At 44.2% G+C, this 27,224-nt stretch overlaps 1 protein-coding gene across 1 annotated transcript in view; it reads right to left on the reverse strand.

Moving 5' to 3' along the window:
- Window positions 1-1,427: 1,427 nt before the first annotated feature.
- The window catches only part of Eif4e3 (eukaryotic translation initiation factor 4E family member 3), a 39,252-nt gene continuing 13,455 nt past the window's right edge, over window positions 1,428-27,224 (reverse strand). Inside the window, exons 2-7 of the mRNA XM_070018965.1 lie at window positions 25,937-26,009; window positions 16,118-16,212; window positions 14,682-14,742; window positions 11,833-11,899; window positions 7,655-7,810; window positions 1,428-3,229 (exon numbers count right to left, since the gene is read on the reverse strand). Coding sequence (XP_069875066.1) covers window positions 3,183-3,229; window positions 7,655-7,810; window positions 11,833-11,899; window positions 14,682-14,742; window positions 16,118-16,212; window positions 25,937-26,009 — 499 coding nt within the window. The 3' untranslated portion in view covers window positions 1,428-3,182. The remainder of the gene's footprint in view (window positions 3,230-7,654; window positions 7,811-11,832; window positions 11,900-14,681; window positions 14,743-16,117; window positions 16,213-25,936; window positions 26,010-27,224) is intronic.

Here is a 27,224-nt window from a genome sequence, read left to right on the forward strand (position 1 = left end):
AAAGCCACCCATCGCAAGTGAACAAAAGAAAATGAGCAGTTATTTAAAAGAGCATCTGACGGTGTGACTATATCCCCAGTCAGGGTGAGTCCGATGTGAGTGCTGACCAGGGGGTGACAGGTTTGGGGGGCTGGGTTGATAGATACCGGAGTCTTCTCTATGAGAAAACTTGCACCAGGATGCAGCTTGCAGACTGTAAGGCCTAGCCCTGTCACTCACCCCCTGTGTACTTCCTAAGGGGACAAATTCAGTCCAGGCTCAGCTGGTAAGCTGGTGGGTAGCATGTCTCCTGGATCTATCCCCTTCTATCTAAAGTTCTTATTGATTGTAAAATCTGTGACTGTGTATAGTGGAGAGGGGTGGGTAGAGAGACACTAACCTTAGTTTTACTAGAGTTGTGTTTTCGTTTGCACATTGTTTCATCATCCTGTGAATTAAGTAGCAACATTACAGCCAAGGAACCTGTTAGCTGTCAACTGCCATTATCTTTCCAGTGAAAGAGGAAATCTTAACAAGGAGGCTAACACTTCAGAAAGTGCTTATGCGAAGTCAGTGGACGGACTGCACCAATGAGTCTTTAGTTATTTAACTCTCCCCCATAACTCTCCCAATGTAAGGAAGTGCTTGTGATAGGCCACTCGGGAATAACGGAGGTGGAGGGATGGAATAAGAATATATATACTAGTTTCAATCAGATTTCCTGGCTCTGTCTCACAGACTGCTGAATTACCAGAGAAGAAAGCAAGCCCCTGGCGTCTATGTTGTTAGCTCTCTGCAGAAAACAGAGGCTGCACCTGCAGGGCCTGGCTGAAAGGTCTCATTCTACCCAACTTCCCACTTGGCCAGGCATGGGTCATGATGGCTGAACTACCCTACCCCCAAAATCACGTGTCCCCCAAAGTATTTCCTTCTATCTCCAAAAAGTATTAGCTTCTTTAATCTAAGGAGGTAATGAGAGGTTTTTAAACTGATTAAATCAGCTTAGTTCAGACAAAGTCTGTTATGACTAAATATTCAATTATAACAATTTCCAAAGCAAAATCTGACAAAAATCCACTCTTGAGAGTAATTTAGGTGATAGGTTCTTAACATTAGGCAAATTAAATCCTCCTCATGTTTGGTATTTTCCAAAAGGTCAGAATAGTGTAGAAGTTCATTGGGACAAAAAAAAAAATCTCCCATGTGTGATCATGCTCCAGGATCATCAACAATAGAACTCGAAAGCATGAACACCAACCTAGCATTCCTAGTTGTTTTATTTTTACTTCAAAAGCTACACACAGGAAAAAATTGAACATGTCACCAAAAATGTTTTAAATAAAGTTCTAAAATAAGGCTTGCTCCAAACTCAGTGACTGATAGAAATATAGGTGTCACTTACAATGAAGTCAATTATATTGTTTCTACCCTATCAGAAAAATACGTATATAATAAAAAGCAATTTTGGGTTCAGAATAAATGTTTAATCCTTGAGGAATAATTTTAAAATGACATTTAAAGAAATGCACGTTGCTTAGAAAAGCAGGTCCCAATACCCAAATGTGCAATTGCTGGAGAAACTCAACTTAGGGGGTGAAAAAAGAATTAAAAAAAAAAAAACTCTGATGATGATGACTATTATTATGGCTGATGTGGTTAGTAATGTGAGTGGAGGGAACAACGTTGATAAATAGATCATCACCGCAAGTCATTTGAAACATTTGAATGGGAAACTTTATTGACAAAATACATGTGAGAGGGAGGCTGAGAGAAGTTCTGCCTCTCTCTGCTGCTCAACATTTCCAAGAGGTATTAAAAATCCCGAGTTCCAGGGAGTTCTAATGCACCACCCTTTGGAGAAATGCATAAGTGCAAACTATTTCCCACAGCTCCCACAAGAAGCCATCAGAAGTAAGCCTGTTGAGGGCTTTCAAAAGGCCCCACTCCTTCTCAGGTAAAAGCACCAAGAAGCTGGGCACAAAGTCAATACAGGGAAATCGGCATGTTCCAAATGGGTCTCAGGGCTCCAAGAGTTCCTTCTACTGAAGCCAGTATTTCTTTGGTAGTCCAATGCAGTACATAACAACAAGTCTCATCACTAATATGAACAGGATGCACTCAAAGTTCAACTTTGTGAGTGTTTTCATGCAGCCTGGATGTGGACTTAAGTTTCCTGCTCCTGCTTGAAAAGGGAGGGAAGGCACCTAAGGCTAGAGGGCTGTTGAGTATCAGAAATGATACCTAAGAGGAGGGGAAGGGAAGATGGCTTTACAAAACGTATTAGAATTCATCTGGAAAGTCCCAAGTGAATAAACACCCTTATACGTTAGAAGAAGTGGAATTCAAACATGTAAAAAATATATATATCACTTCCACTTTAAGTCAGAAAAATCACATTCACCACTGGATAAAATTGCCTGCGACTACTTCTCTTTCATTGAAAAGACCGGATTGAGATTCTGGTTAGAAATATTTGCACAAAGAATCCAAAAACCTAAAGTGTAATTCTGATCCTGATGCAGGCAAACCAATTTTTTTCTTTTACCTCTTAAGTTTTAAGAAGGAAAAACAAAAGATGTGTGTGCCGTCTTGCAACATCAGGTTTGAATATGGTTTTTTTCTCTTTCCTCTGGGACAGAAAAAGAAAAACAAAAAACAACAACAGCAACAACAACAACAAAAACAATGCCCAGCTCATAGCACACGGGAATGTCACAACAAATAATCAAAAGACAGGTTTCACCAAGCTAGTATTCCTTCCCCTACAGTGTGGTTTCAAAGCAGCATTGTCATGACGATGTATACTCTCATTAACTAGGTACAGCAGAGTTACTCAAAGGGAAACTGAGTTCCCGTGCCTCAATGAAAGGCGACTGTTGAAAATAATGAGCCTGAATGAAGAAATTTTCAAGGCAAAAAAATTAAAAAATAGTACTTGGGAGTGAAAAAACAAGGAAAAGCAAAAAAGAAAAACTGAAAAAAATAAAACAAAGCAAGTGATATGAAGGCAGAAACCCACAGCATCTCCCCCACCCCACCTGCCACTGCGAGTCCTCTAATTGCCCAGTCTGCAAGCACAGAAACCCACTCTAAATTGACCAGCATCGGGCTTCGGCAAGTCTTCTCTTCCTTCACTCTCCCTCCTCTTAAGACCGTTTCCAAAACCAATCAGCAAAGGACAAAGAATTCTTTACAGAGTGCAATTAGTGGTTTCCACGTCCACCTTCAAAAGCATGATGCTCTTCATGGGCTAAAGGACAGAAAAAAACAAAAAAGAAAAAAAGGAAAGAAAACTTTAAGCAAAGGATGGGCCAACCCTCCTCTAAGGCATCTCATTCAGCTTCCCCAATAGTTGGCAAGAATTCAAATACCTTTTTTTGTGTGTGTGTGCCAGTAACTATTAGCTAAGGCGTGCATTTCCTGAGAAACGTAATAATGAAAATTAAAACAAGGAATAAACAAGCAACGGGCTTGCTGCCTGTTCCTTCTTGTGGTGCCTAAGGGGGTGACTCATCCCGCGTTGATGAGGAGAATGTGCTGGGCAAACACCACAGGGAAAATGGGCCCCACAAAATATACCAGGAAGGGAACCTAACTCACCCAGACAGGGCCATTCACAAGCCTATCTTCAAGAACAAAATAACACCAAACCAAAAAAAAAAAAAAAATCACACAAGGGTGACAGGACTCGGTATGCCCCTCCCCCACCTCTCCACACCTTTCGTGTAAAATGGAAGTTTCATCAGATGGATGAGGCTGTTTATTTTCCCAACCATGACCCACCCCCCACTCCCAAACCCTAGTCGATTTTCAGCCCTATACTTGTTTGGTGTGCAGAATTATTAGTTATAATTAGGAACTTTAGAATAAAACTAAAACAATATGCTAGCAAAAACATTTTCAAAGTGGAAGACAGGAAATGGGAGATCTGCAAAATACATAACATTTCCTTACCAAGAGGCAAAAGATGGGCTGGGAATGCTTAGTGGTAGAGTGCTTGCCTAGCATGCATGAAGCCTTGGGTTTGATTCCTCAGTACCACATAAACAGAAAAAGCACTGTGGCTTAGAGTGCTAGTCTTACACCAGCGAAGCTCAGGGACAGTGCCCAGGCCCTGAGTTCAGACCCCAGACTGGCCAAAATATTTTAAAAAAGGAGGCAAAAAGCCAAGTTTGAAAATTCACTTCCAGTATTTGGGGGGCCATCATGATAAAGGGAGAGGTCTGAACACATACTTAGGGTCCTGTATACTTGGCCCTCACCGCCTTCTCTGGGTGCTTGGCACCTGAGGACACAGTTTGGTGGGCTCACTTTACCTCTGCAGCCCCTCTCAATTCCTGATTTCAACTCCTGATTCCCACTAGAACTAGAACAGATGAAGGGGAGGGAGGATGTGAGGAGTATCGGTCCCTTCAGATTGTCTTTAATGTGGACTGCAACCTGCTTTTCAAGTGTGTCAAACATTGGGAAAATGTGCTGCCTTGTAGCTCCAAGGGTGACCTCAGGTCAAAATCCTAAGGATGGCCTGAAATCGGACCTCACTGAACATTTTCTCAGGGCTATAGCTTTTAAAAATATTTCACTTTTTGTTTCCTTTGTAAGGAAGATGTTTTAGGGCAGACAGCAAAGAAAACATGGCTTGATCTGCTATGAAATATCTTATGTTTCAGGGTCAAATCCAAGAGCCACAGAAGGATAGAGGACTACGCAAAGATGTTTTTTGTTTTTTTAAGATTTCCAGGTAAAGAGGGAGAGGCTACAAGGCGCAGCTGAGACACTCCCAGGTCCTTGGGTAAAGGGAACAGCAGAAGAAAGCAGCAACACCTCAGAACAGCCCTGGTAGGTAGGAAGGTACTACAGAACTGCTCTGTAAGCCAGGAGTCGGCAAACTTTTCTGAAAGCACTTTTTGTTGTTTTATTTTGTTTTTGGAGATAGGGTCTCACTATGTTAAGATCAGCCTGGCTTTCAACTCAAGACCCTAATAACTCCTCCACCTGACTGCTAGGATTTCAGACAGGTGTGCCACCAAGCCCTGCTGGAAATAATGCTTGCTAGGGCACCAAAGCAGCAAGAGAAAATGCAGATGCACATGCACATCTCTATGTGCCAATCAAAATAATCAGGGATGCTGAAATTCGTTAGGTATTTTTCATAGGTTACAAAAAACGATCCTTATTTTGATTCCCCCCTCCCAAGCTATAAAAAAATGTAAAAATATTTCTCCGCTGCACCCATACAAAAATAAATGAGGTGAAGAGGGGAGAGAAGAGACAGGGACAGGCTTGGTTTCAGGTAACCAGTCTGCCCTGCGCTGACCTGTCTTTCACCACTGAAGATCTTAAGAGTGGGTGTGGGGTGGTCCATGAACACTGTAACTTTCTCACTCAAATGATCAGCAACTTCACATTGCACTTAGCACTGCCCAGAGCCTTATATACCCACTGGAGGCCAGGACTGAATAGGCAAGGATTCCTACCGCAAAGAAAGTCTGCCATCACCTCACTTCCATAAACTTGTGAGCTGTCCTTACAGGTTCCATTCACAAGACAGAACAGAAAAAGGAATGGCCACTCCCAGACTCACCCACCCAGGGGACCCTGCATCTCACCGAGTCAGCTTTTTGCTCATTTCCCAAATGATTTCAGTAGTACATGGAATGTAATCCCACTCAGTAAAGGACTGCCTGCTTCATATAAAATACAGAGAATGGCTTGGGTTTTTTTTCCAATTCTAATTTTTATTTCAATGGTCTTTGAGTTTTTAAATGTTTGTGCACCATTAAATTATGGATTTCTGCTGAGGACTACTACTGGTTCTAAACCACTCACAAACTGACAAAAACAAGCCACCTTTAGGGCATCTTTTCAGCTTGATTCAGCTAGCCAAGGAGTAATCTTTCTTTCTTTTAGTTATGTCCTTTTTCTTTTCCCACAATTATCCTAAGAGGTGTAAGTCATTTGGCCTTTGGTCCTTCTTACCTGATTATGGCTACAGTCCAGGAAAACTAGCCCATCACCCTGTGGCCTACTTATCTAAGAAAACACATCTTGCTGAGCTGCTGCTAACCAATGTGCTACCTGGAAATCTGTTCATAGAATGCTGCAGTAAAAGGGAACCTTGGAGATCATGTCAGACCAACTACCTCGACAATCAGATGAGGAAGTAAAAACAGTTGAGAGATGGGATTTCTGTGATCAGTTTTGCCTGACAAAACTCTAGAGTGCCTGCCACCATGACTCCAGATGGCTCTGCCTTTGAATCAAGTGTGGAGCTGACTCAGTCAAGGTAAGCCCTGTCTCACCTGGCAATACATCACACTTCCTTTTGTAGTTTCTGCTAGTTACTTTGGGGGCATGGAAACCTGGGGAAAAAATTCTCGGAACACTTTTCAGTTTATAGGTGGGGTGATATATAATTAATGATGAATAGTGTCAGCAAATTGGCAATTTCCACACTGCACAGCCCATATACAACTTCTGCAGTGCTGTCTTTTTTTTTTTAATTTAAACTTATATCTAAAAACCCAAGGACCTGTTTCTCCTTAAGTATATGCAGTGTGAGATCAGTCTCCCTGAGCAAAGCCTGACTCATTTGCTGGTGACTACAAAAGTCTTTGCCGGGAGGCTAAGTTTTCCTATCTGCTGTCACACTAGGACATTCAAGAAATGAAATTTGACTTTCCTATCCTTTTTGGCAAGCAGTTGGGAAATGCAAGACAATAATAAAGTGTATTTCAGCAATTTTAAGATGCCCTCACCCATACACATATTAGAAGGCCTTTGGAATCCTAGTACATCATAGTTTTCATTGGGAACTTTTTTTTAATCCTTTATTGGTAATACTAAAATACTAGGGCATTTTATTATCAAGAGCATCTTAGCTTCAATACAAATATACTCATTTTTTTTTAAAAAATGAGAAGTCCAGGAACTGTTTGGGACTTAGGAAATTTAGCACCTATGTGTAGAGCTGGTCAACAGCTTTAGGAAAAAAGTGTATCCCACAGTTAGACCTACCAGACATTGATTTAACAGCACTAAGATGTTTTCATTATGAAAAGAGATGACTTTTTTCAGAAGAGCACACAAAAGCAATGAACATGAATCATGATGGAAACAATGGGTCCACACACCGATTCACACTGCTCCCATTTCACCACCAGGCATGAATCCGCTCTCGTTCCTCTGTCACAGTCACCCCATAATGAGGAAGTATTAGCATTCAGGAGAACATTCAATCATGCCAAGCTCAAAATGAGTTTCCTCCACAAATACAGATGTCGGACATTATAAATTCCTGTTTATGAAGGGATGATTGAATCTCTACCTGCCAGCTCAAAGAGTGACATTTCTGTTATTGTTGTTTCCAATAGAATATAATTGTTTGTCTGAGCATGACCAATTTTAAGTTCAGGCTTAAAGTTTCAAAATAACAAAATACAATGCATCTTTCCTTTTCACATGCATGCGGCTAGGCAGGAATAAAAATCTCATTTTAATTTCTGAGACTAAACTTGACTTAAAAAAAAAAGAAACCCACTTGTGTTTTATTGAATTATTTTTGGAGTTACAGAGTTTCAAGTGACTCTGCCTTTACCCTCATTTGCAACAGTTTTTGTCTTTAAACATATGATAGAATAAGCTAGAGAGTAGTAACTGGAAATGAAGCACTTACGTTTATAAAATACTGCTTTAAAAGATATGTGGGGCAGGAGTTCATAGATCTTTTCTAACACAGTTGCTTCACCCAATAAAGAGGCATTTACATTCCAGACTTGGACGACATCTTCTCGTTCCCGAACGCTAACACTGACTCCTATCACTTCGTCATCTGAGGGGAAGATGGGCAAAACAAAGAAATGAGTGACAATTTCAGGTCAGTCTGATCATTTTTAAATATCTCATCATCCCATCTGTAAGTCAGAGTTAGGAGGGAGAAAAGAAGACGGCACAGAAAAGTTGGAATCAACCCCTCCTTTCCCCCAGGGAATGGCTGGAGAAAAGCAAGTCAGTGCACTGAGCCCAAAGAGTCACATCACATTTATCCAAGGATACAGAGTGTTCCAGAAAAACGCCTTTTCCAGATAAGTAATTTTACCCTTTGTAACATGTCACCAAAGCTCGCTCTTTCTTACTCTGTTTGGATGAGGCTCTTTTCTAAAATGGGTTGCATAATTCCCTGCGCTGCGGGAGCCAAGTGAACTCAGATGAACTTTGCCTCCATGCCTTGCCATCTTTGTTAAGAATGTCAAGGATCTCTCTTGACTTCCTGCCAAGGCTTTGGAGACCTTAGGGGCAGTTGGTGCTACTGACCCCAGCACTCACTGACCCATATTGTGTGGGCCCTGTTGCTCATCAGTGTCTCGTGGTTTGCTTGGCTGTTGCTTTTCTGTGAATTCTTCCTGTCCTCTACTTCCTTCTAGCAATCATCTGGGTAGGATTAAAGCATGGGCTAGAAAACGGGCACCATCTGTTAGCACCATGCATGGAGAAGGAGTACCTTTGTCCACTGAGTAAGACTGTGCTGTTACAGCCCTCCAATAGATGGCCATTAAAGCCTGAATAACTCTGAACACTGACTAATATAGATGTTGTTGTTGTTGTTTTGCAGTGAAATTCCAGGCTTGGATCGGTGTAACAAATATCAGAGAACAGATATGCTAGCTACTTAGCCTACTGGACAGTTGCATGGTTGCCCACAGCCACTCTGCTTAAGCTAATTGGCAAGGAAAGGGTAGGCATGCAGACTTCTGCCTCCTGGTTTTACAAGTTTGTGACACATTAATGAACAAGGCAGCCCTCTGCACTTCCAAACTAAGCATCCATCAGTAATACTTCAAAGAGAAGCATTACCCACACCTAATACTCTCTGCCCTAATGTGCCAGCCTGTGCAAATCTGAATAATTGTGCCCAAAGTTTTTCCAGAGCTTTAAACATTTTGTTACTTGAGTATGATTTAAAGAATGTCATGTCTAATTTGTTCAAATAAATCATCTTCAGTGACATAATTTCTTGTTCTCCTCCACCTTCCCCCTTCCTCCCTCTTCCTTCTTTCCTTTTTAAATGAATGTGATCCTGGTTACATGTGTATAATTTGACACCAAATGCCTCCATTTATAGAAATGTCGCAAAACAAGCACAATTAGTCTATGGTGAAGGAAGGGAAGTTGAGGGAGCTGGCGGGGCTGGTAACATCCTATGTTTTCATCAGTCAGTTATAGGGAGAGGCTTACGTTGTAAATAAGCTCTACACATGTCATATTAAAACAAAAAGTTCCCAAAACAACAACAAAATAATTGATCACAGCCCACTTCAGAAATTTATAAGCCAGTCAGGGGACTGGTGGCTCATATCTGTAATCCTAGTTATTCAGGAAGCTGAGATCTGAAGAATGTGTTTGAAGCCAGCCTAGGTAGAAAAGTCCATGAGACTCTTATCTCCAATTATTCAGCAAAAAGCTGAAAGTGGAAGTGTGGCTCATGTCATAGAGTACCATCCTTAAATTAAAAAAAAAGACAGTGCCCAGGCCTTGAGTTCAAGTCCTAGTACCAGCACTCAAACACTCACACACACACACACACACACACACGCACGCACGCACGCACGCACACACACACACACACACACACACTATAACCCTATCAAAAAAAGATAGGATGATTTAGGTATTGTTTTTCTTCGTAATTCTGCTTTAAAAATACACTTGCTAGAACTCAATGTTAAACTTTCTGTAACAAAAGAGCATCCTGTACAGAAGGCGCTTTTGCAGTTTTCTGCTCAGGAAAAGCCATGGGTCACTAACATAGCCTTGTGGGGAACACTGGCATTCTCCAGTCCTTTGCCATCATTACCTCTTCCTGGCCAGAGGGTAAAGTGATGGAGAATGCCATCTCGCTTTGGCTTGGCTTTGGTAAGTAGGCACAGCTAAGAATGCAGCCTGTCCAAACACAGTGTGTGCAGTACAAATGCCAACCTTGTTGCACAAAGGCAGGTCCATCAGATACATATGACATCTGTAGTAGAATCAACCAGCAAAACCTAGTAGCCTACCTCGGCAGAGCTAGAAGGAGCCACTATTTAAAGATGACAGAAGCAAGGCCCAGAAAGATTAGCCAATGGGCTTCAAGTGAGAGAGCTAATTTGTTGAATGTTAATGGTTATTGATGCTCTCACTTCTAGGAGAGCCACAGAGCAACTGGCCTTCTTTTCTCAATCCTGAGTACTCTTTCTACTTCAGACTATTCTCTCAGGTTCTGGAAAGAGGAATAATTCATAAGAAGACTTCCTCTCCCAGAGTTTTCATGTTATACACATGAGTTAGCTGTTAAAAGAGAAAGCGCCTACACCTTTAAGATCCTATAATGTTCATCTAACCTTTGCCTTCCATGAATACGAAGTGGAATTACTGACACTTTACAGGGTGACTTTGAAACTTGCCACAGGACTGGCAAGGCTCCCAGAGACATGCCTGTCTCAAAAGACTGAGGGCCATTCAAGAGCCATACTAATTCATGAAAGTGGTATCAGAACAGAAAAGGAAACCTCTAACTGGAAGTAGAACAGAAATTTTTTTAATGTGCCCTTAGAAACATGCAGAAGGAGCTACTCAAGAAGAAAATAAAACTTTAACACACAGGCTACTTCTCCTCTTGGACTGTTTACACAATAGACCAAGAGAAACTTTGGATGTGGTCTCCACACAGAGGTGCTGCAGACCCGCTGTTGGCCTCAGATCGCAGGGAGCTACCCGAGAGGAGGTCTAGTCACCTGTGAGCTCCTCTCTCAGCAGGGCCAGGAGCTGGACAGGACGAAGGGGAAGGAATGTAGAGGGACAGATGGACCTAGACTGCCCACCTCAATGCCCCTAGACATGGCAGGCCACAGGTACAGGAAACCTGCTACAAATTACAATTAAGAGTCTGACTGATGTCATATTTGCCTTTTCTTTCTGCCTATTATATTGGACAGATGGCTGTCGATACCACTAAGTTATGCTGTAAAGGAAACTATATGGAGGCTTCTAATACATATGTTTAGAGAAATAGAAGATTCAGTTATCCTGTGAGACTCTTATTTCTAATTAGCCACCAAAAAGCCAGAAGTGGAACTGTGGCTCAAGTGGTAGAATACTAACTTTGAGCTCAGCGGCAGCACCCAGGCCCTGAGTTCAAACCCCAAGACTGGAACAATAAATAAAATAAAATGGCATAATATTTATATATGTCCAACTTATACCTTAAATCATGTCTAGATTACTTATAATAATTACAAGGACAAGAAAAAATATGTGCATATTTAGATCAAAGATAGTTCTTCTTGCCGGGCGCTGGTGGCTCACGCCTGTAATCCTAGCTACTCAGGAGGCTGAGATCTGAGGATCACGGTTCAAAGCCAGCCCGGGCAGGAGAGACCGTGAGACTCCTATCTCCAATAAACCACCAGAAAACCGGAAGTGGCGCTGTAGCTCAAGTGGTAGAGCGCTCGCCTTGAGCTGAAGAGCTGAGGGACAGCGCCCAGGCCCAGAGTTCAAGCCCCACGACCAACAAAAAAAAAAAAAAAAAAGATAGTTCTTCTTTTTAGTTATTTATCTGTGGTTGATTGAATCAACAAGTGCAGGACCAGTGGATAAAGACTGATTATATAATATGCAAATATACAAAAGTACACACACACACACACACACATATCTGCCACCAAGCACTACAATCACATGATAAAAAGGCCTAACTAGCTTTTCAGTTATAAAACAAACACGTTCCAAACCATGCAGAAAGCTGCCTAGAGGACAACAAACTTCTGCAAAGAACAAGGGGTAGCCAAGGCCCCGGAGATACGGACAGACCATCCTTACCTGCCGCAGTGCAGTCGGTGAACTGCTCCCCGATGGTGGCTAACAACAGCTCTTTCCAAACTGTGGACTGAAGGGGACAAGAGTCAACGTCACAAACAAAACACACATGCTTTTCAGTCATCTTCAGGAGCTAAAGAAGCTCTTGAACTTTACACACACACGTTCTATGCCCACAGTGGAAGCCTGCAGACATCTCCAAGCCATAAAACACAGTAGTGGCATCTATGGGACCCAGATAGATGCACACAGTCCAGAGTCTAATGAGTGCTAATTGCTAGTGACTCCCTGGGTGAGCTTCACCTAGACAGAGGTGGGAGGGAGCTGTTCAAATGGCCGAGTTTCCTGGCTCTCTACTTCTCATGGTCATTGATTCAAAATGCTTCAATAGATTATATTTGCGTGCTACTAGTAAAACCCTTCTCTTTACATTTCCTGTGGCTGATGAGGTATGGACAAGGTTGCCCAAGCAAGCTACGGGGATTTCTGGTTTCTTGAATACTAAAGGCTCGCAAGAATGCATTCATGGAAGGGGGGCTGTTGATGCAAAGTGGTAGATTTATGGATGACTATACAGTTTCCCTGGAGGACTGGTTCACAATCAGAACCACCTCTTGCTAATGAGAAACATCAGAATTCTTTCTGTGAGACCCCCTACTAATGCCATCCACAAGCAGCCAGGGCCTGCACACTGGTCACTGGAGACCTAACCATTCTTAGCCCCATTTCATCTCCTTGTCACAGATCACAGGCTCCAAAGTCTCCCAGCACAGCTCTGAATGCTGAGAATCTGTTTATTCTTTGTCATCTAAGCAGGTTTACCAATCTCTCAGCATCAGTCTCCTGAGGCAGACAAGGGAATAACACTGACCTCAGAGGTTGTTGTTGAGTGTGAAATCAGTCATTGAATGCATCCAGCGGGCTCAGCACAGTGTTTGCAACAAGGAGGTTGAACATTTAAGAGCATCCTCTAAATAGCTGCCTGTGTACCACACCCAGGAAGTCCGTACACATTCACAGTACCATAATACTGGTGGCTGTGGTCTCAGCAGCTCATAGCAACTGGGCTGATTGATCTTTTATCCAAGGCCCTGGCAGTCAACAGGGGACCTGAAAGATGACCTGTCACCCTTGGGGAGGTTGAAGTTTTCATCTCTCCGAGGCCCTCCCTGCTCATCTTCTAGTGTCTTCCTAGGGACTACTGTTTCCACTTTGTATCTGTCCTCTGTCAGTGATACAGCTGAGATGGAACGGGACAAGGGAGATGTCATGCTCCTGGCCTACCAGACTCTAACTGGGCAGCTGGGATGGACTGGCCGAAGCACTGGGGTGAGGGCACTTGCCCTGACACAAAAGTGTATTTGTGACCAAATGTTTGGGTCAAGCAGGGAAGGACAAAGCATCTCAGTGAACATTGATATGCTTGGCTCCCATCCAAGACAAAGTTAGTGCAAGCAAACAAAACACATAAACATGCAAGGCCTTGAGTGTCATGCCTACCACTGCAAAAACAGAAAGAGAGGGGGGGGGAAAAAGAGGGAAGGAAGGAAGGAAAGGAGGAAGGGAGAAAGGAAGAGAGGGAGGGAGGGAGGGAGGGAGGGAAGGAGGGAAGGAGGGAAGGAGGGAAGGAGGGAAGGAGGGAAGGAGGGAAGGAAGGAAGGAGGGAAGGAAGAGAGGAAGGGAGGAAGAGAGGGAGGGAGGGAGGGAGGGTAGGAGGGAAGGAGGGAAGGAAGAAAGGAAGGGAGAAAGGAAGAGAGGAAGGGAGGGAGGGAGGGAGGGAGGGAGGGAAGGAGGGAAGGAGGGAAGGAAAGGAGGAAGGGAGAAAGGAAGAGAGGAAGAGAGGGAGAGAGGGAGGGAGGGAGGGAGGGAGGGAGGAAGGGAGGGAGGGAGGGAGGGAAGGAGGGAAGGAGGGAAGGAGGGAAGGAAGGAAAGGAAGGAAGAGAGAAAGAGAAAGAAATGAAGAAACAAAGAAAGAGAAGGAAAAAAGGAAGGAAGGAAGGAAGGAAAGAAAGAAAAAAAGGAAGACAGAAGCAAGCAAGCAAGCAAGAGAAGGGCTGTAGGGAGCTAATATCCTGTCGTTCTCTTACATTCTCTGCTCTCTTTTGGAGGTGGGTAGAGGTATTTTCTTTGCCTTGCTTGGTTTGTTATTTCTTTCTCTGATATTCTCTATTATGCAGTAATAAATCTGGTCCAGTCTTTAGACATGACTTCCTGGAGACACTTTAATTACTTGAACATATCCACATGAAAGAAATCATTAAAAAGGTGAGATGTGGATGTTTCCAAAGAGGCCTTGTGGTTTCTTAGGGTTTAAAGTCCTTGATTTTACTGCTCAAGTTTATTTAATTATTTATTTCAGTCCACATATGAGCTAGAGCTCATATGGGCTTCTGAGGCCTGGCCTGTCTCTTGAGAGACCCTAAAGGATGAAGAACAACTCAGCCTCCTCTGCTTCATGTCATGGTCCTTCAGTGCTGTTGCCTTCCAGGGAGGCGGGAAAGGCTTTAGTGGGAAGGATTCTACTGTGTGCTACGGAAAACCAACTTGCCTGTTTTAGTTATGTGGGCAAGGGTGGGGAAAGGCCTCCATGGGAACCCTGAGCTTTCTTGTGAGATGGGACCCATTCATACAGACCACACCATTTCCACAGACAATTGTCAAGGTGGCAATGTAAGAAAGGACACAGGCAAGGTCAGAAATGCATTTCTCACACCAGGCCTGTTGAGGGACTTCTGGGGAGGTTCTCTGAATGGCACAAAATGCTCAGCTCACCACATTCAGCCTCCCCCACCCCCCAGCCTCAAACCCCAAGCATTGCTGCTGCTTCAGGGACATGGTCAGAAGAGACGTACCGTGCTGGCCTTGGGGACTTTCATCTTCCACACGCCGCCCTTTGCATTACTCTCGTCTTCCCTGCAGCAAAGACCAATGGTGAAAGTTACGCCCAGTGACTAAGGATTTCTCCATAGGTTTAAAAATAAGTGACCTTAAAAACAAAAACAATCAGGCATTTTCCAATCAACTCTCCCCCAGTCCTTTGACTTGGAAACAGAAGTAGAAGAAAGACAAAAGAACTGGACAGACATGGGGAGCAATGTGGAATTCTGCTGTAATAAAGGCAGGGGAAGCAGGGTGCTGGAGGTTTACGCCTAGCTACCCAGGAGACTGAGATCTGAGGATGGAGGTTCAAAGCCTACCCAGGCAGGAAAGTCTATGAGACTCTTATCTCCAATTAATCACCAGAAAACCAGAAGTGGAGCTATGGCTCAAAGTTGTAGAGCAGAAAAGCTCAGGGGCAGGACCCAGAACCTGAGTTCAACCCCACAATCTACAAAAAAAAAAAGGAGTAGGGGAGAAGAAGATAAGGAAAGAGAAGGATATGAGTTCTTCTTTACAAGCATGTGATGTCTAAGGGATTCTCCAGTGATAGATGAATAAGACAACTGCTTCACAGGTTAGGAAGATCTTCATAGTCATGACAGGCTCATGATACCATCCCACATGAATTCCCCCTCAGGCCACAGGCAAACACATGTTCCCACAGTGGACATTTGCAAGGTGTCTCTGCTTAACGGGGCTTGCCGTCTGCTTAGTGCACCTCAATTTCCACTTGAGAAGCCAGGTGGCTTTTCAGACTCAGACAGGAGTGACTACACATCCGAGCTCTAACGATGGGTTTGGTACCCCGCCTTGCCTATGAAAACCCTACCTCTCCTTCGGCTTGGAGGTTGATCCATGGCTGGCCTGGGACATCCAGCCTAGAAATTTCCTTAGGGGCTGGAGCGTGCTGCTGACATGGCTAGACTTGCAGAGTTAAGAGTGGAGCTTAGGAAGACCCACAAATAGAAAAGCCTGCCTAAAAACTGAGCAGAGAAGGGAAAGCAAACACAATATAAAGAACCATGTGGGACTTCCCAGTTCCAGAATCTGAGAACTTTTCCAGTTTTTACTCAATCTAGGTTGCTATTACCTGCTATTCAGTAAGCCATGATACACTCTTACTTATTACTGAACTCCAAAGGAATGATGCTAGAGCAGGCTATGTCAGTAACGGAGACTCCAGCCTGGGCTAACGAACTTACTGTCTAATAATACATCTGCTACAACACTGGGCCTTTAAAGAAGTGGGCGCCACCCCTTCCTTTAGCCTCTGGTCATGCTTATCAGGCAGACTGTCTACGGGCTAGGTGGGAAGATATCCAGCTGAATGCCCTGATGAAAACATCTCTTATGAGCATTACACCGTTTCTGTCCACCTTTGACCTCAAATTACACATCAGCCACTTACCAAAGCGGTCGCCTCTCTCCTCTCATTAAATGGTAGCTCCATCTCACAGGCAGGGTGGTCACAAGGGGGATATTATTGTACACACTCCAAAATATCTTTAAGAGAAAAAATACTTTGCTTAATATACCCAGTATTGATTTACTATGCCAGTAGATTATAAAATTAATGCATAAAAGAAAAAAATTGATCTTCCCTAAGTCCTATCCATTCAAAATCCTTTCTGTCAGTACCCCTTCTCATTTTGTTTCACTATAAAATATAATACAACATTAAAAACATATTGCTTACTGATGTTGGGGGCCAAGTTGCATCTTCCAGGAAGCTCTCCTGATTAAGCAAGCATTCCTGTGCAACTTATCTACATAGAAAACCAGAAAGGTAATGCACAATGCCAGCACTAAAATTAATAAAACTGCATTGTGCTAGGGATTTCTGTGAATATGTAAAGCTCAGCTGCTCAAGTGGAGACAGAAGATGTGTTATCTGCTTTTCTACTGTGACCATTTTACTGTCTATCAGCATCCTATAACACCATGTTGTAAACGTCAGATGCATATAACATTTAGTTTTAAAATAAGAAATTACCCATTGACATAGAAAAAAAAAACATTTTTCCTGGTGCTATAAACACTTAACAAAATATATCTGGTAAACCTTAATCTGTATGGAAATGAGATCTTTTATATTTTTTGAAGATTTGACTGCAAAAAATCAGGAGAGATTACACGCTTTGAAATATAGATTTGGATGTAATTTGCAATGCATAAAGATTCTCGACAGTTATAACTTCATTGTCAGGGGCATTCTGTTGTAAATAAAGTGACTGACTTCATCCTAAAACAAACCCTCTCCTCCCCTCACAAACTGGAAAGGATCATGTTGATGTTTCTGGCAGACTAATGTGCTGGCAGGTATACCAGATGTACTGAACCACAACTCCTTCTAATGGACTCTGAAAGAGTTCATGAGGCCTTGGCTTGGGGGCTAAAGGAATAAAGGAAGCACCTCAGGCTCTGTCCTTCTCCTTTATCCTCCTATAACAAGCAGGCGATTGCTTAGTCACTAAAGCCAACAGAGTACCCAAGTAAGGCATATCTGAACTTTATGTCTGTGTCCTGGAAATTCTCCCATGTTGAAATGTAAGCCTCAGTGGGATGGTTCTAGGAGCTGGGGCCTTCAGATCCAGTGGTGGAGCTCCCAGGCCAGCATGAGTATCTTTATGATAGAAGACAGCCAGCTCTCTCCTCCTCTAGGACAGGGTTTAAGAAAGAGGCCTCTGCTGGGTGTACACCAGGAAGAGGATCCTCCCCAGAACCTGGTGCCCTCATCTTGGACTTCCAGCTCTAGAACCCTGAAAAATAGCCAGTATATGACATTCTGTTACAGTAATGTAAACTGAGCAATATGGCGGCTGTCAGCAGAAACAGATGGTGTAGAATTACCAGTGTCATGTGAAGTAATAGCAATAAAAAGGATAGATGACTTTGGAGCTGTTCTGGGTCTAGGAATTTGTATACATTTATACAATTTACTCTAGCGGCAACATTACACGATTATCCTTGTTGCACAGACATGGAAACTGAGGCACAGACAAACTGGTCCAGACATGACTGTTGAGAATGACTCTTAGGATAAGCACAAAGACAGAGACTTCCAGAATCACCATAGCGTGTTCTGTGCACAGAATTACACATAAAAGAGAAGCACCATGCAGTGTGGTAAGAATCTTAGGAGGTTTGATTTAAAAACAATAGTATGAGCAGTTAGGAAAATGAATTCTACAGCATCATGAATGGAGTGACAAGGGAGAGGAGGGGTTCTATTTGTGTTCAATGATAATAATCCTGATAGGTTGTTTATACCTGTTTCATGTAAAAAAAAAGTAACATGAATCTGAATTAATTGCAAAGGTAGAAGGATGAACGGTGAGGCAGTTGAAGGCCAAAGTACATGGTAGGTTTATTTATTACTGGGGAATCTACGATCGTCCCCTTCTACTCCAATGAGGCTACTTGGAAATAGCAAAAGTGGCTCTGCAGTTACTACAGGTCCTCCAGCAGCTGCTGGTCCATGTGGGGGAACCCAGCGCACAAGTGCTTTGCTACTTGTGCAGATACCGAAAGCATTCAACACTCGGGTTTCTATGTGGGCTGTCAGGATGCTAGTGCTGGGATTTCAGCCTGGGCCCTATAATTCCAAATTTCCCATTTCATAAACCCTACGCTGTTTCCCTTGATGATCCTATCTATATGTCTTCTGTGTCTCTCATAATCTTAGAAGCCAGGGACAGGTGATACAGTTACAGAAAGGAGGATACCTGTTGTCTATGTTTTCCTACAGTCATGTCTGGAACTCCATCAAATCTAATGACTATCTGTCTTAACTGGAGCCTGACAAGTGTGCACCTAAAGACTTACAGATGGAATGATTCTAAAAGGGAAAACCAAGAAGACTCTGGGCACCCCATACCAAAATTCCTGCCTGTACATTCCAGCTAATGTTCTTGAGTTCTGACCTTTTACCTAGCACTTGAAATACTTAGGAAGACACAACAAAGCACTTCTCTCATTCTCAAGGTAAGAAATCCTCTAAGGATCCTGCTAAGGATTGTAGCCTTGGAAACACACACACACACACACACACACACACAGACACACACACACACAGACACACACACACACACACAGACACACACACAGACACACACAGACACACACAGACACACACAGACACAGACACACACACACACACACACACACACACACACACACACACACACACACACACACACGAGACAACGGATTCTGTTTACCCTGACAAACCTGGCAGGAAGTAATCACAGCCAGCAAAATACCAAAATACCCCAAGATACTGATCTCTGACCAAACATGTTTATTAAAGCACATATTCACACCCTTTGTACATGAAGACAAAATGAGAGTAAACATCCAGAAGCACCACTGGGAAGGGGCTCTGGTTCTTTTTCACAAATTTCACCTAATACTACAACAGTGGTTGGGTGCCTTTGATGGTAAAAGGACCAGCTCCTGGAGCCCCTTCTGTTAGTGATGATGCTCAAGTGACCAGGTGAGGTATCAAAGCATCGTTCGGGGAGTGTGTGTAACAAGGCCTTGGGGAACTGGGCAGAATGTGGGGACAACCAGCAGCCACAGAGGGCAACACACAGTAAGTTCCTGGCATCATTCTGGCTCCTTCTGTGTCCAATGGGGGTCTAACACACAGAATTATGACTCTGGTTCTCAGGTTATCCTGAACAAGACACACAGATCTTGAAGCCTAAACTTCCCCCGTGTAAAAGGAGCTACTGCATCAGCTGATTTCAAGACTGAATTCAGTGAAAGCACTCGGGAGGCCTCAGTAAGGAAGCCAGGGATGGTCAGACACACTGATAGCTGAACTATCTCCCACCTACTCGTTCTAACTGGAACAATTATGCTCCACCTGACAATGTCCTGCTAAATGGATAACCATTCATTGCCAGGAAAACTGGTGGGTTTTTCTCCTTTATTTCCCACTGGAATGTTCTAAAGGCAATAAAGAAGATTCTGAAAAATTCTTGCAAAGAAAAGACAACAATGTTGACAGAAGACACAGTGATATGCCAGGAAATGATTAATGTGTCATAATCTCCAAAGGTGACTGGGATACCTAAACATGAAAAATGAGAAGGCAGCCTTGAGGTTGCAGGCAATGCTATATTTCGGTTATAATGGCAGCTATGTGTGCATTTAGTTCATTTAGTTTATTTCTTAGGTGTTTATTCCTTAGGTATAGCACAACTGTATTTTATGCATTTTTCTGTATATGTCTTTTATTTCATGGTAAGAGATTCAAGAAAAAAGTAGAAAATGTGAATTGTCTCATACATATAGTTAAAGAAACTCAGAATCAATAGTTATCTCTATAATAATAATTTTAACAACAGCCAATGCACCCCAAGAACAAAATAACCCAGATTTCAGATTTCCTTCCAGAAGTTGGTGCATGTGCAGAGTAGATGTTTTGGAGATACTCAACAGATACTTTGCCCATTAGTATTTCTAGTGGGTAAGGGCTTCCCACCCACAGAATCAATGGTGTTTGTGGTGGGCAGATAAGAGATCAGAACAGACAACTGAAGAGCTTAATGGATGTTCTTAACTTACAGCAGACACAGAGGCTGAAAGCAAAGGGCTTCTGATTTGCAAGAGCTCTGTACCCCAGAGAGAAATGGCTTTGCTTTGAACTCCAAAAGAGCTGAACCTACTCTGAATTGAGGAGTTAAAAGCCTGGAGCAGAGAGTGGGGTCCATGTCTTACGAGGGCAGGGAGGGCCCCTCCCCTAGAGAAGTCTGGGGGAACCTAGAGCAGAGCAGCCGTACCTGCTTCCTGGGTCTGGTGCACTTGGCCATGACACGGAAGAGTCATGAGGTATGAGTGACAGGTGGCAGGTCAGAGAAAAGCTGGAGAAGGGGGTTGCCTTGTCCCAGGGGGCTCCACCACCTTAGAAAGCTCCCCCCCCCCCCACCGCCATGGGTGTGGCAAAGGCAGCTAATGTTTAAAAAAAATCCTCTCTGGAGCAGGAAATTGCTACAAAGCCCATGGAGAAATGGATGTGGGTCCATATTATACAGGCCTCCATGACCTGAGCCACAACATAACACCAAAGGCCAGGTAGGATCTCAGGCGCATTTCTGCAGGTGGTGATAAGGCAGCAGGCAAGCAAATGGTTGCCTCAAGAGACTTAACTTGGAAGCTATCGAGCTTTACGTCTGAAGTGACTAAGTTACTATTAAATTGTAAGATTAAGTCTGACTCACCCTCCCCCACCTCAACAATACGCAATGACCTCCAGTGCCCTGAGTAAACATGGCAGGAACAAGGGCAACCTGACTCCTTTCTGCTTATGAATAACTGGGCTGTGACTATGGACAGACGTCAGTCCCATTGCATGTACAATGAATAAATTAAATGACGAACAAAGCCTCCTGCTACCCTTGCTATTAACTTTGCACCGACAGAAGTATGAGACAGATCTGGCTTCGGGTCCTTCCCCCCATCTGTATGTCCCCCCCCTCTGTTTCTACCCCCCCCCACTTCCCTCACCAGACTGGTTCCTTTCCTTCCATTACAGGATGCTAGAAACCACAGGCTTCCCTGCTGGGTCTCCACCCATTCTCGCCATCATCCTCCATCATTGACAATGACTGACAAAACTTCTTTCTGGCTGTAGCTACTCAGAAGACTAAGATCTGAGGTTCAGGGTTCAAAGCTAGTCCCGGTAGGAAAGTCTGTGAGACTCTTATCTCCAACTATCAAAAGTTAGAAGTGGCTGGGCACTATGTAGCTCACACCTATAATCCTACTCAAGAGGCTGAGATCAGAGGATAGCAGTTCAAAGCCAGCCCAGGAAGAAATGTCTGTGAGACTCTCATCTCCAATAAACTACCCAGAAAAAGCCAGAAGTAGCACTATGGCTCATGTGGTAGAGTGCTAGCCTTGAGCACAAAGAGCCTCAGGAATGATGCCCAGGCCCTGAGTTCAAGCCCAGGACAAGCAAAAAAAAGATAGAAGTGGAGCTGTGGCACAAGTGGGAAAGCACCAACCTTGAGTGTACAAGTTAAAGGACAACGTATAGGCCCTCAGTTCAAGCCCCAGTATTGGCGCACGTGTGTGTGTGTGTGCGCGCGCACACACACACACAAAATAGAAAAAGAGAGGGAAGGGGAAGGGGAAAAAGAACAGGAGGGAAGGGAAGGGAAAGGAGGGGAAGGGCTTATTGCAAAAGGAGCAGTCTTCATTTGCCAAGAGTTTGGGGTACAGGCTATCCTAACTTAACGACCTACAACAGCGCGACACCACTATCAGATGGCCTGGCATTTGGGCAGGGGAGCGGGAGTGATGCCATGGTGCCACATGGCATGACTGAATTTTCTTAATTGAGTATGTTATATAAACTGTGTGTGAAGACTTCTGGTAATGAGAAGTGCTGCTAAAATTCCATTTATAGAAAAAGTACACGCTCTGTTCTATGCGAATTAATATAAAAATTCAATTTAAGGGAGAAATAAAGGGCAGAGCATGTACCAGGGGGACAAGTGTGGGAAACTGTAGAAGGTGAAGGCATAAACTCCTGTGGGCTGGACCGAAGGCTGGGTGGAAGCTTTAGTCTAGGGACAGGCAAATCTGAAAGGCACTGGGGACCAAAGAGCCTCCTTGCGCAGCCAGGCCCACAGGTAGCTCTTCATTCCCAGGGAAGAGTGGGCCAGTTCAGAAGCCCGGTTCTATTCTGCTCTGTGCCAGTGAGCATGCACACACTAGAGAGATGCTCAACATTTCTACATGTCCAAAAGAGTAAAAGGGATCAATAGATGTCTGGGAAATACACCTAAATGAAACATGGAATTTTCCAAGAACGATGGGAATATCGTGGATATTTAGCTCCAGGCAGAGAGGGAGTTAATTCTGTAATGACAGTGTCCTCAGCCGAGGTTCCGCACTCTGTAGACAGGGAGGTGAAAGACGGAACTGAACTAGAAGTGGCAGGAAAGGGCTCCAGCCCCGAAGCCGTAGCACGACTGGCTGCTTTCAGTACCAGCCAGGTTCTCTTACCTTCCAGCCTCAGTCTCCCCAGTTAATAAACAAGAGAACGCTCCCTCTTTTCCCACCTTCTGCACCGTGGATTTGCGGAAGGGCCTCAAAGACCCATTACACGAAGCAGTCACTGATAGCAAGATTCTTACACATCACCCAGAACACACAGGGCTGAACACAGACCTGAGCAGGGAGGGGAGGCGATTTCTAACAGGTGGTCCAGGGATGCCCAGAGCATCACCACACTATCACAGCATAAAGACAGGCAAAAGCATGTCCCTAGTGACTTTTAAGTTCAGCACCCCAGCTGGTTCTTAAGTACAAAGGACTATACTGAGATGTCACAGACCCTCACAGGTTGAACCCCTCAAAGTTATGGTAAGTTACCTGTCTTCATATGGTGAGGTGTTAGCAGTGGTACAACACAGGGCATCACTGCTTGACATGAGTAGTCTAGAGGCATGGTGTCCTTACATCAAACATGACCAAGGAAAGAGGGAAAGGATGCTCCTTCAGAAGAGAAATGACCAGGGAGGAGCATGACTTTATTCCTAGACATTTAGGATGCGCTTCTTAATCATGGGATCATTTTATTCTCATAGTTGCATGAGAAAATGCCTGCCGTGACTATTCCCATTTTATGGATAAGTAGACTGAGATATAGAAAAGAGTGGTAATGTGTCCTAGCTACTAAAAGCCAACTATGGGATTTGAACCCAGGCAATGGGATCACATAGGCCCTAGGCCATACTCTAGCTGTTCACACCAAGGGCAAATCTCAGTAGCATATTAATAAGACCTGGTGATGCGGGGGGGGGGGGGGGGGCGGCTTACAAGTACCAGGCTCACTTCACGCTCACTCAGCCTAGAAGGTAAGGTAGGCACTCTGATGATCTGTTTTACAGACAAGGAAGGCAAGCTGAGATGAACAGGGACACCAGACAGAGGAGAGGAACTACTTGAGCACTTACAGCTGCTTCTGCACCTGAGCAAAGGTCTCATGGGAAGAATGTGCAAAGACACTCTGAGGTGAAAGAAAGTTACTGATACTTGAGAACTCTACATGGACTGTATACTAGTTATATACCTAATGGAGTATTTCCTTGGTAGTGCTGAGATTTGAACTTGGGCTTGCTAAATAAGTGCTCACCGCTGAATCATGCCTTCACCTCCCCAACCCAGTTTTTTGCACTTGTTATTTTTGAGATTGGGTCTTGTTCCCTGCCCTGATGTACCTCTGGAATGTAATCCTCCTCATTTCCATTCCTCAATATACTTGGGACAGGAATATACCAACATGCCTACCATCTATCCACTGAAATGGAGTCACACCCACTTCTGCCCTGACCGGCCTGGAATAATGTTCCTCTTGTTCTCAGCCTCCCATATTGCTGATATGACAGTTGCATGTCACCCCACCCAGATGTTAGTTGAGAAGGGGAACTTTTCTCCCAGGCTGACCTTGAACTTTGATCCTTCCAATCTCAGCCTCCCAAGTAGGTAGGATTTCAGATACGAGCTCTAATGAAATAGCTGTTTAAAATGTACTTTCTAGGATGTGCCAGCAAGAGGCCTTTAAATTTGCCCCTAAAGTTCCTAGCATGATAGCAGATTCAACTCCCAACCAGATGTTCTGTGTTGTTATGCATGGTCAGGAAAACAGGTCCAGTTCTCATCACTGGGCTTCATCAGGTCTGCCCGAAATCCCATTCCCTGTCTGACAAGATTATGGGAGGTCTGGCGAGTCCCTGATGAGCCCAACAGCAGCCCAGAGATTCCTCATGACCACAGGCCTGAAAACCAAGTGCTTTGAGGTTCATCAATTGGCTACCTAACGTAGCAGCACCCACGGAGTCAGTGGAGGGGAACAGGAAGAGACCGTGCCCACACTTGGAGGGCATTTCCATCTCTGGAAGCACAGCTCAGGCCCTGCTCTGCGACCCTGTCTTGGCCCTGGATGGTGATGCACAGACACACCACGGCTTTGCTCTCTGGATGTTTATATTGCTTTCCCAGATAGATGAGAAAACAGCCTGTGGATGGGATCCACCCATCTTTACACCAGCTCACCAGCATCGGCGGTCATGCATGACACCTTACAAATGAGTCCTGGGGTTGTGTAACCACAAATGTGCATTTGTCAGACTATACGCTGACACTGGGTTCTGAATAAAGGATCTTTGTGGTTCTTTTGCATGAAAGAGGGATGCAATCTAGATACCAACCAACTGGAAATTCTAAGATTTAAAGCTGTGACAAGATTAGGGGGCACGGCAGGAAAACTATAAATTCATTCTTATCATTCCTAGATACTAAGGAGATGTAGGTAGAATGGTCATAGTACCAGGCCAGTCTACACACGTGCGCGCACACAGACACACACACACACACTCAAGACTATACCTGGGAAATAACCTTAGGTAAAAAGGGCTGGGGGTGTAATTCAAGGGGTAGCAAACTTACCTAGCAAGGGCAATACCCTAAGTGCAAACCTCAGTACCATCCTCAAAAACAAAAATCAATAACTAGAGCCTAAAAAAGTTTGCCTTCAGAATCAGAGAGAGAGAAGGAAGAGAGCTAAGAACGGCCTTGTTGAGGAGCGGCAGAGCAGCATGAGTTCTGCCAAGCACCCTGTGAGCATGCTCTGTGAGCATGCCCTTGCTTACCCCCTGCAGTGCTGTGAGCATGCCTTGCTTACCCCCTGCAGTGCCCTGTGAGCATGCCCTTGCTTACCCCCTGCAGTGCCCTGAGAAGGTAGGGACCATGTTTATACCACACACACAGAAATGCACAGGGTAGGTCCAAGATCCTAATATAAGGTGGTGGAAGGGGCCGGTATAGCGCTTTCAGGCTTACCACCACCCCTATCTGTGACTCTGTCCTGCCCTGCACAGAGGGAGGGGTAACAGAGCTGGAGTTTCAATAAGGGTGGGAGGGGACACAGATTCAGATGTGTTCAACACCCTCACTCTGCTTCCTCACAGCAGTCTGAATGGTTAGCTCATGAAGTTTCAACCAAGGCAACGTGAAGAGCAGGTCCCCCGAGCCTGTGCCCAGCCAGCCAGGGGTAGAGTAGGGCAAAGGGGGCTGCACCGAAGTAGAGCCAAGAAGCAACTTCTAGAATAGAGCCTTCAGACAGGGGCTGCCCACACAGATGTCCCAAGTGGGACATCTTCCAGACATCCAGCACAAGCTGTGCTAGCCCAGCCCCACCCCACCATCTTACCTGCACTGTTTGCACTTGGTAGATTCTCTTCAGGTTGGAGGCACACTCCGCAGCCGTGGCACCAGGGAAAGATCTAAGCACACATTGGCCGAAGAACAAAGAAGCAAACAGAACCAGTCAGTGTCTGTGAAGTGCTCTATCATGAAGTTCAGCAAGGCTTCTGAAAAGTTTGGACATTTGCAGGATGCATGTTAGATCTAAAGCATGAAATCCTCCTGTCTTTGTGAAACATTCGTTTCTCCTAAATAATCAGCATGTTTATGATAGAGGAAGCTTAATGTGGAAAGGTAAAGCATATAAGCAAAACACCGGAAACTTTAAAACCACATTTTAAAACAATAACTTAGTTAAAAAAAAAAAAGCTAGCCCATTGCCTAGCCTTTTAGGTAAAATGGCCTGTTCTACCAATGGAAAATTCAGTGCATTTGTATTGAAAACTTATTACAGGTCCTGCTAGTAAATATCCACATCTCTGGATACAAGAAACAGGATGAGGGCTGGGAAGGTGGCTCAGTGGTAGAGCGCTTGCCTTGCATGCATGAGGCCCTGGGTTTGATTCCTCAGCACCACATAAGCCAAAAGAAAAAAGCCGGAAGTGGCACTGTGGCTCAAGCGGTAGAGCACTAGCCTAGAGCTGAAGAGCTGAGGGACAGCACCCAGGACCAGAGTTCAGGCCCCACGACTGGACCCAAAAAAAAAAAAAAGAAAAAGAAACAGGATGACTGTGTGCCACACTTATCTATAGGCATGGCTCAAGTGGTAGAGCACCTGCCAAACAAGCACAAGGCCATGACTTTAAACCCCCATAACTGCCAAAAGAAAAAAAAACACAAGAAAATATAGCTAAACGCCAACTGACATTTGACCTGAATGTGCACGTTTCTCAAACTCTGGAAAACAGTTTCTGGTCTCTTCTCTGGCTGATTCAATGAGCAACCATTCTGTGCGATCAGAATGCACTCATCTCTAGTTTGCTATATGTTCCACTAGATGGCAACAAAGCACAGGTTTATTCACCAGAAAAACCTATGCTCTACCAAGCAGTTTCTTGGGACCAGTTTGTCCTTAGAGACTGAGATTCTCTGTTCCCAGTCATAATTTCTTTCTTCTTCTACTGACTGCGTGCTCAAGAGTGATGGGATTCTGTTAACATCAGGCCCAAAATGATGTTTTACTATACAAACAGTGCTCAAAAGCCCACATCTGTTTGTTAATGAGGAGAAAGTTTCCTGCTCTCAGCTTGTCCACCATTCTACTATTCTCGGATCTGTGATCTTACCAGCCCTGA

Source organism: Dipodomys merriami, unplaced genomic scaffold (genome assembly GCF_024711535.1).
Source record: "Dipodomys merriami isolate MVZ:Mamm:240054 unplaced genomic scaffold, mDipMer1.0.p SCAF_13, whole genome shotgun sequence".
NCBI lineage: Eukaryota > Metazoa > Chordata > Mammalia > Rodentia > Heteromyidae > Dipodomys > Dipodomys merriami.